Here is a 15,718-nt window from a genome sequence, read left to right as displayed (position 1 = left end):
TACATAGAGCAACGTGTATTACCTAATTACTAATCATAAAACATTTCGTAAAAATACACAGCATACACTAATCGAAAGACACAGATCCTGTGAATACAGACAATATTTCAGATTTTCTAAGTGTCTTACAGCGAAAACACAATAAATCGTTATACTAGCATACCACATGTGCAAACATTACCAGAGCATTGATTCTAGCCAAAGAGAGCGATAACGTCAACATCGCCAAAATATATTAATTTCTTCACTAACCTTCTCAGAATTCTTCAGATGACACTCCTGTAACATCATATTACAACATACATATAGAGTTTGTTCGAAAATGTGCATATTTAGCCACCAAAATCATGGTTAGACAATGACAAAAGTTGCCCAGCTGGTCAGAAAATGTCGTGCGACATATTAGACAGTGATCTAGTCGTATACATAAATACTCATAAACGTGACTAAAAAATATAGGGTGGACAGCGATTGATAGACAATTTAATTCTTAATACAATCGCTGATTTACATTTTTTTAATTATCCTTACTTTTCAATACAGTTTGCGCCAAGCGAAGCTACATCTAACAAAATGGCGGCATAAGCGATTAACATTTTTCGACAGAAACACGATTTATCATAATAAATTGTTCTTACTTTGAGCTGTTCTTCCATCAGAATCTTGGGCTATGAATCCTTTCTTGGGTCTAATCGTCTTTTGGTCGAAAGCTGTCCTCTTCCCATGTGGAAATGCCCACTGCGTTCGGCATGAACTGGAAACGTGCCCAGAGGTTGAAAGTGTCTCAGAAAGAAATGTTCCAAAATCGCACTAAACGGATATAAATTGCTATAAAACGGTTTAAATTAACTACCTTATGATGTCTTTAACACCTATTACAAGTAAAAACATGACCGGAGAAATATTACTGGCTACACTAAAGCTTGGAAAAAGAGCAGGTCGGTGTCCACCGTGCGTCCGGCGCAACTGGAAAAGAGTTACTACCTACACGTTGATCTGTTTTATAGAGGCTGTGATTGCGCAATCGACTCCATTCAAAGCGTCATCACGTAAAGACATCCAGGGGAAGACGTAAGCAGTGTTTGTATCCTCATAGCATTCACAGAGACCTTTAAACTGACTCCAGATCAGGGGCCAAGATGTGTGAAATCTGACTCCATGTCAGGGAAATTGCTGTAGAATGAGTTCTGTTCCACTCAGAGACAAAATTTCAACGGCTATAGAAACTAGAGACTGTTTTCTATCCAATAATAATAATAATATGCATATTGTACGAGCAAGAATTGAGTAGGAAGCCGTTTTAAAATTACACGATTTCCAGAAAAAGTGACAACAGCACCCCCTATCCTAATGAGGTTAAAGCGCTGAGCAGGGCTTGACATTCACTTTTTTAGCCACTTGTCCTTTGGACAAGTAGGACAGATTTTTTACATGTCCGAAAGCTAAAGTCATGTCTCTCCCCCCTCCCAAAAAAGGTCAAACACCATCGGACAGAAAGGTGACTGAAATGAGTGAATAACAAATAATTTTCTTTGCCTGCCCTTAGACAATGTTATCAGCCCCTAGAGGCCATCCTAAATGACTTATTTTTTTTTTAATGTTCAACACAAAGACTGCTAGCGCAAGCTCGCATGCTACGGGAGAGACGAAACATGACAATGACAAAATATATTTAGTGGAACCAAATCTTTTCTAACAGCCTATTCCACTCTGGTGGCGCCTTGGCAAGAAAGAGATGTGTAGTAGCCTAGGAATATCTGGATATCTGTGCATCTGTGTGTGCTGAAGCGCACAGATGGAGCAAGTGACACACAGTCGGAGCCTTGTTGGGTTTGCGTTATGTGATGGGTTGTAAAATCATGGGCCGCAGACCTGTGCCGTCCTCTGAATTGGATAAACGGAGTCGCATTTTTGCCTTTATGCGTTGTAGGTAGGTTGCACATCGCTAGTATAATATGGAGATGGGACTTGGTCAACTATGCATAATTTCTTTCATAAGCTTTCCTTAGCTGTAGCCTATGATCTTTCGACTACTCATTCGATTTTTCCATAGGCTGTAATGTTTGCTCAATTTCACTTCTTGTGGCCTAAAACATTTGTCATTCACAATAGATCTGTGATTGAGAATAGCACAGACTCCGATTTCCAAAATTTTGCCCATTTAAAAGCTGCAACTTTAAGGACATTTCACACTTTACTCGAATACTTCATAACTTTAAATTTGTCTTCATGCTTTTACGATATTTCAATTAGGAGGATTAGGCTTTTGGTCGTTTGGTTTGGAACGGCAAAAAAATATATTACAAACTGAATGAATCTAACGGAGTTCTAGGCTTTCATTGTTTGAAATAGCACGGGAGGATAAATCTAGCATGCATTAAGATGAAAAAGTGGCTTAATAGGCAGAGTAATATTTATATCAAATGGAGAGAATCTATAACATTTGTACTTCTATAACAATAAGACACCGGAGTGTCCACTATAAAAACGGCCTTCGGCTAATGGCCCAGATCATCCGACATTCGAGAAAGAGAAAAAATATTTTTCTGGCTGGATATTTTTCGTTGCTTTGGTGAGACTCTTAGCTCTGTCTACACTGTTCTCTTGACGTGTAAATATAACATAATTTATTGAAATAGGCTATATCAACTAGGAATATAGGCAATTTACTCAATGTCAACCATGCACTGCCCTGCTGTGCACTGCTTGATGCAATTCTGATCAGAGTAATTGTTTGATATTGTGATTCTTGGGTGAATTTTTTACTTGCCCATTGGGACAACTGAAATCTATATTGTAGTTGTCAGAAAAAATATGTTTTACTTGGCCCGGAAAAGAGAACTTAATAGTTGAAGTTGGAAATGTACATACACCTTAGCCAAATACATTTAAACTCAGTTTTTCACAATTCCTCACATTTAATCTGAGTAAAAATTCCCTGTCTTAGGTCAGTTAAGATCACCACTTCATTTTAAGAATGTGAAATGTCAGCATAATAGTAGAGAGAAGGATTTATTTCAGCTTTTATTTCTTTCATCACATTCCCAGTGGGTCAGACGTTTACATACACTCAATTAGTATTTGGTAGCACTGTCTTTAAATTGTTTAACTTGGGTCAAACGTTTTGGGTAGCCTTCCACAAGCTTCCCACAATAAGTTGGGTAAATTTTGGCCCATTCCTCCTGACAGAGCTGGTGTAACTGAATCAGGTTTGCAGGCCTCCTTGCTCACACACACTTTTTCAGTTCTGCCCACAAATGTTCTATAGGAGGTCAGGGCTTTGTGATGTCCACTCCAATACCTTGACTTTGTTGTCCTTCAGCCTTTTGCCACAGCTTTGGAAGTATGCTTGGGGTCATTGTCCATTTGGAAGACCCATTTGCGACCAAGCTTTAACTTCCTGACTGATGTCTTGAGATGTTGCTTCATTATTTCCACATAATTTTCCTACCTCATGATGCCATCTATATTGTGAAGTGCACCAGTCCGTCCTGCAGCAAAGCACCCCCACAATATGATGCTGCCACCCCCGTTCTTCACGGTTGGGATGGTGTTCTTCGGCTTGCAAGCCTCCCCCTTTTTCCTCCAAACATAACGATGGTCATTATGGCCAAACAGTTATATCTTTGTTTCATCAGACCAGAGGACATTTCTCCAAAAAGTACGATCTTTGTCCCCATGTGCAGTTGCAAACCATAGTCTGGCTTTTATATGTCGGTTTTGGAGCAGTGGCTTCTTCCTTGCTGAGCCGCCTTTCAGGTTATGTTGATATAGGACTCGTTTTACTGTGGATATAGATACTTCTGTACCGGTTTCCTCCAGCATCTTCACAAGGTCCTTTGCTGTTGTTCTGGGATTGGTTTGCATTTTTCGCTCCAAAGTACGTTCATCTCTAGGAGACAGAACGTGTCTCCTTCCTGAGCAGTATGATGGCTGCGTAGTCCCATGGTGTTTATACTTGTATACTATTGTTTGTACAGATGAATGTGGTACCTTCAGGTGTTTGGAAATTGCTCCCAAGGATGAACCAGACTTGTGGAGGTCTACAATTTTTTTTCTGATGTCTTGGCTGATTTCTTTTGAGTTTCCCATGATGTCAAGCAAAGAGGCACTACGTTTGAATGTAGGCCTTGAAATACATCTACAGGTACACCTCCAATTGACTAAAATGATGTCAATTAGCCTATCAGAAGCTTCTAAAGCCATGACGTCATTTTCTGGAATTTTACAAGCTGTTTAAAGGCACAGTCAATTTTTTGTATGTAAACTTCTGACCCACTGGAATTGTGATACAGTGAATTAGAAGTGAAATAATCTGTCTTTAAAGAATTGTTGGGAAAATGACTTGTGTCATGCACAAAGTAGATGTCCTAACCGACTTGCCAAAACTATAGTTTGTTAATTAATAAGAAATTTGTGGAGTGGTTGAAAAACTAGCTTTAATGACTCCAACCTAAGTGTAAACTTTCGACTTCAACTGTATGTCTCGTCTTAATATTGAGCCTTGCTGGTCATCTTGTTATTATGACATGCATTATCTGAATTAGGCCCACAGAATTATACCGATGGAGGAGCAGCTTCTATAAAGGAATTTTGGATTTATATTACCTACAAAAAGGTAATACGTGTTTTTATTTTAATTCTGTTGCCGCTCTTCACACACAAGCTAGCTAGCTCTGGTCCAACATTAACCCATCTCTCATAAATTCAAAGACATTCAACGTGAAATGTGATAAACATTCTCTAATTAAAAATCTCTCCGTAATTACTGAATCAGGCTTGTAACATCAGTAAGCTACAGTAGACTATGCTTTGGAGGGGGAGACAGGCAAAAAGTTCTCAGCTGTCAGGCAGGCAGACACTGGTATACATTTCTGAGTGACAGAGTAAGGGCTTTGAATAGGCGCTTGTTGCATTTTGTGGGACTGGAAAACAATGCCCGAAATCTAAAAGAACACTATTAACCGGTTCCCACGCTATTAAAATAAAGGTTCTGTTCCGGTACTGTATAGATCACTTTCGTTCCCAGTTCTGATTCTGTTCCTCGAGAAACACCGTTCTTTTGCAGTTTCCGGTTCTCTGGAGTATAAAAACACAGTGTGTGTGTGCGTGCGTGTGTATGTTATTGACAGAAAATTACATAATTGATGAGGGCAAAGTGAAGCCACGGTAAACATTACAAAACTGGTGTTTGATCTACTTAAATGAAGCACTATATGGAAATCGCTCCGACATTTCCTGGTTGCTAAAATTAGAATAGTTTGCCTAATTTCAGTTTTTAATTATTATTTTTGATTTTACCTTTATTTAACTAGGCAAGTCATTTAAGAACAAATTCTTATTTACAATGACAGGCTACCCCGGCCAAACCCGGATGATGCTGGGCCAATTGTGCGCTGCCATATGGGACTCCCAATCACAGCCGTTTGTGATACAGCCTGTAATCGAACCAGGGTCTGTAGTGGCGCCTCTAGCACTGAGATGCAGTGCCTTAGACCGCAGCGCCACTCGGGAGTCCTTATGTGATAAAACAAGCAAGTACAGTGTAAAGAATCATCGTACCATCCAAAGTGCTGTGAATTTTCTTTTCCATAACCCAAAATTATGTTTTCAGCTGGTGTACAAAAACGAAAGTAAACGATGCAAAAAATAAACTTAAGAACTGGCGCATAGAAAAGGCACACACAGAACATATCTACCTCTGCTCAGACTTGCTTTCAATGAGAATGACGGATCTATAACACACATTTCTACGTGAATGTGGTTGGGTCACCCAAAAAGTTACACATAGCAACTTTAAACATTTTCCCATTTTGGGGGAAATGTGTAATTATGTGTGACAGCAACACCTGTATTTCAACAACTCAATTTCTATGTGATTAAACATTAAAAACAACCAACCAACTTTATTAGCCTGGTCCCAGATTTGTTTGTGCTGTCTTCCCAACTGCTTTGGTTGTTGTGTACTACTTTATCATGGGCTGCGTCCCAAATGGCACCCTATTCCCTACCTAGTGCACCATGTTCTCAGTTCTCACGTTACGGGAAAAGTGGTCGAGCCAAGACGTCTGGTACTGAGGAGAGAGCCAGCATAGTTTCCCTGGTGGGTATGCTGGTCTGGCCCCAAGAAAAGCACATCATGATTCTGTCTGTGGTGTAAGGATACGGGACATGTTCTTACCTGCTAGTGGGGCTGATGAATGTGAAGGAGATTAGCTGGTTCCAGAAGGGGTCATTATCTGAGATGGACTCTGTGCCGATCAGGGTCCGGAGGCTCTTGTTCTCTGACAGGTCACTGACCTGGCTGGTGTTGGCTCCCATGTCATGGGATGTGGATCTAGGGAGAGGCTCTCGCTCACTGTCTCATCTCCCACTACCACATCAGGTACTGTACTGGTGAACAGAAGGAAACATACTGATGTTAAATGAATCAATAGAACCACGGTCCTCAGGTTATCAAGATTATAAGCTTAATGTTTGTTATGGTTCATGAAATAGGAAGTAAACTGAGTCCTCATTCTAGCCTAATTCAAAATGAATGGGGCCCTAGTTCAGCTATTAATAGATCATCTTCTTTACCTGAGACCTAGGCCTACTTCTGATCTAAAATCAGCAAAAAAAATAAACGTCCTCTCACTGTCAACTGCTTTTATTTTCAGCAAACTTAACATGTGTAAATATTTGTATGAACATATTTGTATGAACATAACAAGATTCAACAATTGAGACAAACTGAACAAGTTCCACAGACATGTGCCTAACAGAAATGGAAAAATGTGTCCCTGAACAAAGGGAGGGTCAAAATCATAAGTAACAGTCAGTATCTGGTGTGGCCACTAGCTGCATTAAGTATTGCAGTGCATCTCCTCCTCATGGACTGCACCAGATTTGCCAGCTCTTGCCGTGAGATGTTACCCACTCTTCCACCAAGGCACCTGCAAGTTCACGGACATTTCTGGGGGGACTGGCACTAGCCCTCACCCTCCGATCCAACAGGTCCCAGACATGCTCAATGGGATTGAGATCTGGGCTCTTCGCTGGCCATGGCAGAACAGTGACATTCCTGTCTTGCAGGAAATCACACATAGAACGAGCAGTATGGCTGGTGCCAATGTCATGCTGGAGGGTCGTGTCAGGATGAGCCTGCAGGAAGAGTACCACATGAGGGAGGAGGATGTCTTCCCTGTAGCTTCCCTACAGCGTTGAGATTGCCTGCAATGACAACAAGCTCAGTCCGATGATACACACCGCCCCAGACCATGATGGACCCTCCACCTCGATCCCGCTCCAGGGTACAGGCCTCAATGTAAACGCTCATTCCTTCAACGATAAATGTGAATCCGACCATCACCCCTGGTGAGACAAAACCGCAACTCGTCAGTGAAGAGCACTTTTTGACAGTCCTGTCTGGTCCAGCGACGGTGGGTTTGTGCCCATAGGTGACATTGTTGCCGGTGATGTCTGGTGAAGACCTGCCTTACAACATGGGTACAAGCCCTCAGTCCAGCCTCTCTCAGCCTATTGCGGACAGTCTGAGCACTGATGGAGGGATTGTGCGTTCCTGGTGTATCTCGGGGAGTTGTTTTTTCTGCCATCCAGTACTTGTCCCGCAGGTGTGATGTTCAGTACCGATCCTGTGCAGGTGTTGTTACATGTGGTCTGCCACTGCGAGAACGATCAGCTGTCCTTCCTGTCTCCCTGTAGCGCTGTCTTTGGCGACTCACAGTACGGACATTGCATTTTATTGCCCTGGCCACATATAAAGTCCTCATGCCTCCTTGCAGCATGCCTAGGGCACATTCACGCAGATGAGCAGGGACCCTGGGCATTTTTCTTTTGGTGTTTTTCCAGAGTCAGTAGAAAAGCCTCTATAGTGTCCTAAGTTTTCATAACTGTGACCTTAATTGCCTACCGTCTGATAGCGTCTTAATGACCGTTCTACAGGTGAATGTTCATTAATTGTTTATGGTTCATTGAACAAGCATGGGAAACAGTGTTTAACCCCTTTACAATGAATATTTGAACTTTTGGGGATTTTTACAAATTATCTTTGAAAGACAGGGTCCTGAAAAAGGGACGTTAATTCTTTTGCTGAGTTTATAAGAATCTTTCTGGTGAGAGTTGCATTAGGCTACATTCTGTATTGTACATTTTTTAAACCTGGGTCTAACTACTCACACCTTCAGTCAGTAGCAAAATGTATGGCATCTCAGAAATGTTCTTTGTCTTATTTAATGAACTACCTAAAAAAAAGTATGTGAACCCTTTGGAATTACCTGGATTTCTGTATAAATTGGTCATCAAAGATGATCTGATATTCATCTAAGTCACAACAATAGACAAACATTGTGTGCTTAAACTAATAACACACAAATTATTGTATTTTTCTTGTCTATATTGAATACATTATTTCAACATTCACAGTGTAGGTTGGAAAAAGTATGTGAACCCCTTGGATAATGACTTCTCCAAAAACTAATTGGAGTCAGGACTCAGCTAACCTGGAGTCCAATCAATGAGACGAGAGTGGAGATGTTGGTTAGAGCTGCCTTGCCCTATAAAAAACACTCACAAAATTTGAGTTTGCTATTCACAAGAAGCATTGGCTGATGTGAACCATGCCTCGACTAAAACAGATTTAGCATAAAGCTGGAAAGGGTTACAAAAGTATCTCTAAAAGCCTTGATGTTCATCAGTCCACGGTAAAACAAACTGTCTATAAATGGAAAGCTCAGCACTGTTGCCACTCTCCCTAGGAGTGGCTGTCCTGCAAAGATGACTACGAACACAGCGCAGAATGCTCAATTAGGTTAAGAAGAATCTTAGTGTCAGCTAAAGACTTCCCTGGAACATGCTAACATCTCTGTTGATGAGTCTATGATACATAAAACACCAACCAACAATGGTGTTCATGGGAGGACACCACAGAAAAAGCCACTGCTGTCCAAAAAAAACATTGTTACATGTCTGAAGTTTGCAAAAGTGCACCTGGAGGTTCCACAGCGCTACTGGCAAAATATAATGTGGACAGATGAAACTACAGTTGAGTTGTTTGGAAGGAAGGAACACACAACACTGTGTGTGGAGAAAAAACGGCACAGCACACCAACATCAAAAACTCATCCCAACTGTAAAGTATGGTGGAGGGAGCATCATGGTTTGGGGCTGCTTTGCTGCCTCAGGGCCTGGACAGCTTGCTTTCGACAGAAACATGAATTCCCAAGTTTATCAAGACATTTTGCAGGAGAATGTAAGGCTATCTGTCCGCCAATTGAAGCTCAACAGAAGTTGGGTGATACATCAGGACAATGACCCAAAACACAGAAGTAAATCAACAACAGAATGGCTTCAACAGAAGAAAATACACCTTCTGGAGTGGCCCAGTCAGAGTCCTGACCTCAACCCTATTGAGATGATTATGGCATGACCTCGAGAGCAGTTCACACCAGACATCCCAAGAATATTGCTGAACTGAAGCAGTTTTGTAAAGAGGAATGGTCCAAAAGTCCTCCTGACCGTTGTGCAGGTCTGATCCCGAAACTACAGAAAACATTTGGTTGAGGTTATTGCTGCCAAAGGAGGGTCAACCAGTTATTAAATCCAAGGGTTAACATACTTTTCCCACCCTGCACTGTGAATGTTTACACAGTGTGTTCAATGAAGACAAACTTATAATTGTTTGTGTGTTATTAGTTTAAGCAGACTGTGTATGTCTATTGTTGTGACTTAGATCAGATACCAATTTACACAGAAATTCAGGTATTTCCAAAGGGTTCACTTACTTTTTCTTGCCACTGTACATCTGCCCAAATCTGGCTTCTAATGCACATCTGTCTGGCAGCATCCTCAAATCAATCAGAGAAAATTAATTGGGGGGATTTCAAGCCCTTTTTGGAAGCGTTTGAACTTACCTTCATTAGGAAATATGACCCACTTTGCAGAATAATGAACCTCATCAAAATCAAATCATATATTTTATTGGTCACATGAGCCAAATACAACAGGTGTAGACTTTACAGTGAAATGCTTACTTACGAGCCCATTCCCAACAGTGCAGAGTTAAAGAAGTAAGACAAATATTGACTACCGGTACACTATTGGAGTGAATGATCAATACACTTCTCCCAAACATGTAAGCTGGGAGCAATGTGTCATGACATCAAATCAGTAATCTAGGGTTCCCTCAAAGTGACAGCAAGGGGAATAGAAAAAGATGACTCCCTGGCCTGGGCATAGTAATGAATTAGGCGACATGGCATGTTCATTACACAGTACAGTGGTATAACATGGTATGAGTTTGCCCTCTAGTCTATGGTTTCCTTCAGTACACATTAATTTGACCACACATGTGGTTAATTCCACGGTAACAGAATTGTATATACTGGTTTTTCACGAGAAAATGTATGCCAAAAACACTAAATTGATGTCAAAGTTTAACAGACCATACTCTACGCACAAGGAAGAATTTATACTCAACATTTCACAAAACCATTTAAATGGAAGAACTGTGCAGATGCAAAGTTTGGTAACAGAATTTCTGTTGAATTTTCTCCCTCAGTTTGTGTGACCAAGTTTTCCAAAAACTGTTAAATATCTGCTTTGAATTAAGAGATACTCTCCGGTACTTTTGTATAGTTTTTAGCCAGTGGTTCTGAAAGTTACACTCACGAGCCAAAAGGGGTCCCCGAAAATGGCATACTACATCACGTGAAGATATGTGCATCACGTCATTGCGCTCGCTCTCCCTCTACTGTGTCCACTGAGCCCACCCTGCAACCTCATTGGATAATGCAGGGCAGGCCTCTTGCCGTCACCCAAATGCGAGGGGCTGAATCTCATTGGCTGCAACTCAAATTGCTAGGGGGCTAGCCCACATGGGGGGAAATGTAGAGAAAATGTCAAGCACAGCATCAAGAAAACAATCGCTTTCAAACTAGGAATTTAATTGAGGTAATTGAGGACAGTAATTCTGCTGATAGATTATGCATGTATGATCTACACATTAACACATCCAGACAAAAGTGGGAGGTTTAGAAAATATTTTCTTAGACACCAAGGTGTGTCTTTAAAGGTGCAATCGCTCAACCAAAATTCTAATCGTTAGCCAAATTTCAATTTATGTGATAAAACTAGCAAGTATAGTGTAATAACTAATTGTACCATCAAAACCACTGGAATATATTTTCCATAAGCAAAAATATTGTATTTTCAGCTGTTTGAAGATGGTGTACAAAACCGAAAGCAAAAGACTCAAACTAAAATAGAACAGCTCTTTGATTTGTTTTCAATGAGAATTAAGATCTATAATTCACATTTCTATGTTAATTTCCCAGGTCACATTTTGCAGCTTTAAGATTCAAAGATGTCTGCAGAAAGAATGGGCTGTCTGCTATGACATAACACCTTGAGTTTGAAAACATTTATTTGGGTTATTGAACTACAGTAAGTGAAGTGGATGTACACCCGGCAACAGAATTGCAGTAACGACATTTCATCATGTGTCCCTGATCTGAAATACACAGAAATGCATAATTATGGAAATAATTTCCAATTCATGGTGATATATCCTAAATACAAAAAGGTATAAATATGAAATGTGCTCCTTTGCATATTTGGGTATTGTTCTACACACTGGCTATTATTTTAAGGAGCTTTTTGGTTGGTACGGAGTTTGGTCTGTACCAAATCTGAACCAATCGTAGACATCTACAGTTGAAGTCGGAAGTTTACATACACCTTAGCAAAATACATTTAAACTCCGTTTTTCACAATTCCTGGAATTTAATCCTAGTAAAAATGTCCTGTCTTAGGTTAGTTAGGATCACCACTTCATTTTAAGAATGTGAAATGTCAGAGTTAAGTTGGGTGAATGTCACATAAGTTGGGTGAATTTTGGCCCATTCCTCCTGACAGAGCTGGTGTAACTGAGTCAGGTTTGCAGGCCTCCTTGCTCGCACACGCTTTTTCAGTTCTGCCCACAAATGTTCTATAGGGTTGAGATCAGGGCTTTGTGATGGCCAATCCAATACCTTGACTTTTTTATCCTTAAGCCATTTTGCCACAACTTTGGAAGTATGCTTGGGGTCATTGTCCATTTGGAAGATCCATTTGCGACCAAGCTTTAACTTCCTGACATATCTTGACATGTGACTTCAATATATCAACATAATTTTCCTACCTCATGATGCCATCTATTTTGTGAAGTGCACCAGCCCGTCCTGCAGCAAAGCACCCCCACAACATGATGCTGCCACCCCCGTGCTTCACGGTTGGGATGGTGTTCTTCGGCTTGCAAGCCTCCCAATTTTTTCCTACAAACATAACGATGGTCATTATTGCCAAGCAGTTCTATTTTTGTTTCATCAGACCAGAGGACATTTCTCCAAAAAGTACGATCTTTGTCCCCATGTGCAGTTGCAAACTGTAGTCTGGCGGTTTTGGAGCAGTGGCTTTTTCCTTGCTAAGCGGACTTTCAGGTTATGTCGATATAGGACTTGTTGTTCTGGGATTGATTTTCACTTTTCGCACCAAAGTATGTTCATCTCTAGGAGACAGAAGGCGTCTCCTTCCTGAGCGGTATGATGGCTGTGTGGTCCCATGGTGTTTATATTTGCGTACTATTGTTTGTACAGATGAACATGGTACCTTCAGGCGTTTGGAAATTGCTCCCAAGGATGAACCAGACTTGTGGAAGTCAACAAAAAACTTCTGAGGTCTTAGCTGATTTCTTTTGATTTTCCCTTGATGGAAAGAGGCATTGAGTTTGAAGGTAGGCCTTGAAATACATCCACAGGTACACCTCCAATTGACTCAAATTATGTTATATCAGAAGCTTCTAAAGCCATGACATCATTTTCTGGAATTTTCCAAGCTGTTTAAAGGCACAGTCAACATAGTGTATGTAAACTTCTGATCTGACCCACTGAAATTGTTATACAGTGAATAAGTGAAATAATCTGTCTGTAAACAATTGTTGGAAAAATTACTTGTGTCATGAACAAAGTAGATGTCCTAACCGACTTGCCAAAACTATAGTTTGTTAACAAGATATTTGTGGAGTGGTTGAAAAATGAGTTTTAATGACTCCAACCTAAGTGTATGTAAACTTACGACTTTAACTGTATGTTTAAAATGTTTGGACATCAAAGTACAGCACAGTAGAGCTCAGTATTGTTTTTCTTAAACCTTAATTTGAACAAATTCTTATTTTACAATGACGGCCTACTCCGGCCAAACCCTCCCCTAACCCGGACAATGCTGGGCCAATTGTGCGTCCTATATGACTACTGATCACCGTCGATTGTGATACAGCCCGGGACCGAACCAGGGTCTGTAGTGACGTCTCTAGCACTGAGATGCAGTGCCTTAGACCGCTGTGCCACTCGGGAGCCTAATGAGAGTACAGTACAGAATAGTAGAGTAGAGTTCAGTAGCGTATAGCCTAGTTCAGTATAGTACAGCTCAATACAGTACATTAAAGTACTCAACTCGCGTGCTCTACTGTGTACTGTACTATATTCAACTTTTGACTTTACTCTGTGCTCTATTGTACTATATTCCCCTCACTTCTGAAACATAAATGTCTATGATTGGTTCCGGTTTGGGTCAAATTAAGGCCGCTCCGGACTGTGCCAAAAGCGACATATTGAAATCAAGGCCAGGCTCAGATTGACCAAATTTCTACTACTTTTCGACGTCCAGTGTTAGTGACAATTTAGCAATTGATCAAAAATCCAATTCAATTTGAAAATGTTCCTAATTGCAAAAGCGTGTAACAGAATGGGTATTCCAGAACTGTAATTTACATGTAAATAAACATAACCCTGTTTTATGTTTTTAATACTGCAGATAGAATGCTCTGTGTGCCAGAGATGGTACTGTTATTGATTTCCTCATCTTTAAATGCAATATGAGATGATATGTATTTCCATCCAATCAAAAATGGAATTTCTACTCAAAGCAAAGGTTGTAAAAGTATGCTAGACATTTATAGAATAAATTATATATCGTTTGATTTTTCTGTGACAAATGGTGAATTCGTTATTGATTTATACCGCTTTAAATGGCATATTATAGATTAGTATTCATATCAAAACTGGAATGTTTACTCAAAACAAAAGGTTGTAAAAGTACACTAGACATTTATAGAATAAATCATACCTCGCTTGATAATTCTATGACAACGGGTGAATTTGTTAAATTTAAATTTATACATAGATTTATACAGCTTTTTTTAAATTGAAAACAAACGTTGGAAAAGTATGCTGGACATTTATAGAATAAACCATATCGATTTTTGTTTCTGTGACAATCAATTAAATAGTTATTGATTTTTACAATTTTAAATGGCTTTTGGCGAATGTCTGTTGAGCGTCCGAATGTATGAATATAAAACCAACTTCACCTCGGTGTGACACCATGACAATGTAAGTAGCTAGCTTGGTTAGCCATAGCAACCTCACTAGCTACAGCAGTCGCAAACCTGCATTTCACCCTCCTTGCACATCTGTGGCTGACAGTTTGCAATAACGTTACCGTTTCAGTAAAACAAATATACATAAATACCGACCACACAAGTACAAGTTACAACACAAAAATGGTATTCATGGACTTGTCCGGTAGCAAGTCAACTAACAATAGTTAGCACACAACCTAGCTGCAGCTAGTTTACTAGCAAGCCGCAAAACAAACGATCTAAACGCAGCTGACAGGCTTCCTTAAAGATTGTGAAACTTGTCAGGTGAAACATGTGTAACTGACATGAGATTAAAATAACACACTAGCTAATTAATCGAGTAGCTAGCCAGCTATGTCTAGCTAGCAACCATGCTAGCCACTACCATTAGCTGACAGCTCACCTGTCAAATTCACTGCTCTCGTGGCACCTAGCTAGCTTACTTCTCCCAGGTTCTTCTGAAGTCTTCTGCTTACTGAACAGTAGCTAATGATGTAGATGTCAATGATAAACAACAGTTTGCTAATTTGAGAAAACGATGATTTGACTAGTCCTATTCCATCATATTTCCACGTCGCCACAGACTTGCGTGAACGTGACGTCTGACAGTTAGGCAGAACGTGCATAAAGTTAAAAATTGAAACACACAGCACGGACTCGACACTTACACTTTATCAAAGCCAAGTCGATTCTGGACATTTTATTTATATCTGAAACGTTCACTCGAATGTTCTGCCCTAAACTTGATGGGGCAGTTTCTTAGCATGTCATGTATCTTCTTCAAACCATTACATTTTTTCTTTTTATATTACTGTGGCTAGGAATAATATTCCTTATATTTTAACCTTCTTAGTAATTGTAACTCGAGCAGGGGTCACAGATATTTCACCTTTGCTGGCCCTAGTAGTAGCTAGAAGAGGTCAAGCCACTTAGAAGACGAGGCTGCAAAAACGTCTTAATCGAGTGTGCTTTTAGTCCAAGCCTAGGCTAAATCTGTGTCCGGGAATCTGGCCCTCGGTGTGGGTCTGATGGGGTTATTATAGCCTCGGATGTCCTTGAGGCTAGGGTAAAAAAAAAACAAGGTATTTTATCCTATTATGGTTTTGATATAAGCATCTATGACATCCCTGTCTGCTCGTATATGCATGATAAACACTTCTCAGCTATAGCTGAAACTTATTCTGAATAATAGATGGGGAAATCATTATATGCTGCAATGAGATCTAGCCTGTTTGCTAGTCTTTTTCTGCTCTCTTAAAAATG

The 15,718-nt window shown here is 40.2% G+C and overlaps 1 protein-coding gene across 1 annotated transcript in view; it reads right to left on the bottom strand.

Moving 5' to 3' along the window:
• The window catches only part of LOC129818278 (dymeclin-like), a 149,910-nt gene extending 134,848 nt beyond the window's left edge, over window positions 1-15,062 (bottom strand). The window contains exons 1-2 of the mRNA XM_055874023.1: window positions 14,859-15,062; window positions 6,182-6,393 (exon numbers count right to left, since the gene is read on the bottom strand). Coding sequence (XP_055729998.1) covers window positions 6,182-6,321 — 140 coding nt within the window. The 5' untranslated portion in view covers window positions 6,322-6,393; window positions 14,859-15,062. The remainder of the gene's footprint in view (window positions 1-6,181; window positions 6,394-14,858) is intronic.
• Between the last annotated feature and the right edge of the window lie 656 nt (window positions 15,063-15,718).

Source organism: Salvelinus fontinalis, chromosome 21 (assembly GCF_029448725.1).
Source record: "Salvelinus fontinalis isolate EN_2023a chromosome 21, ASM2944872v1, whole genome shotgun sequence".
In the NCBI taxonomy this organism is placed as follows: Eukaryota; Metazoa; Chordata; class Actinopteri; order Salmoniformes; family Salmonidae; genus Salvelinus; species Salvelinus fontinalis.
This window is presented reverse-complemented; position numbering and strand designations above follow the sequence as displayed.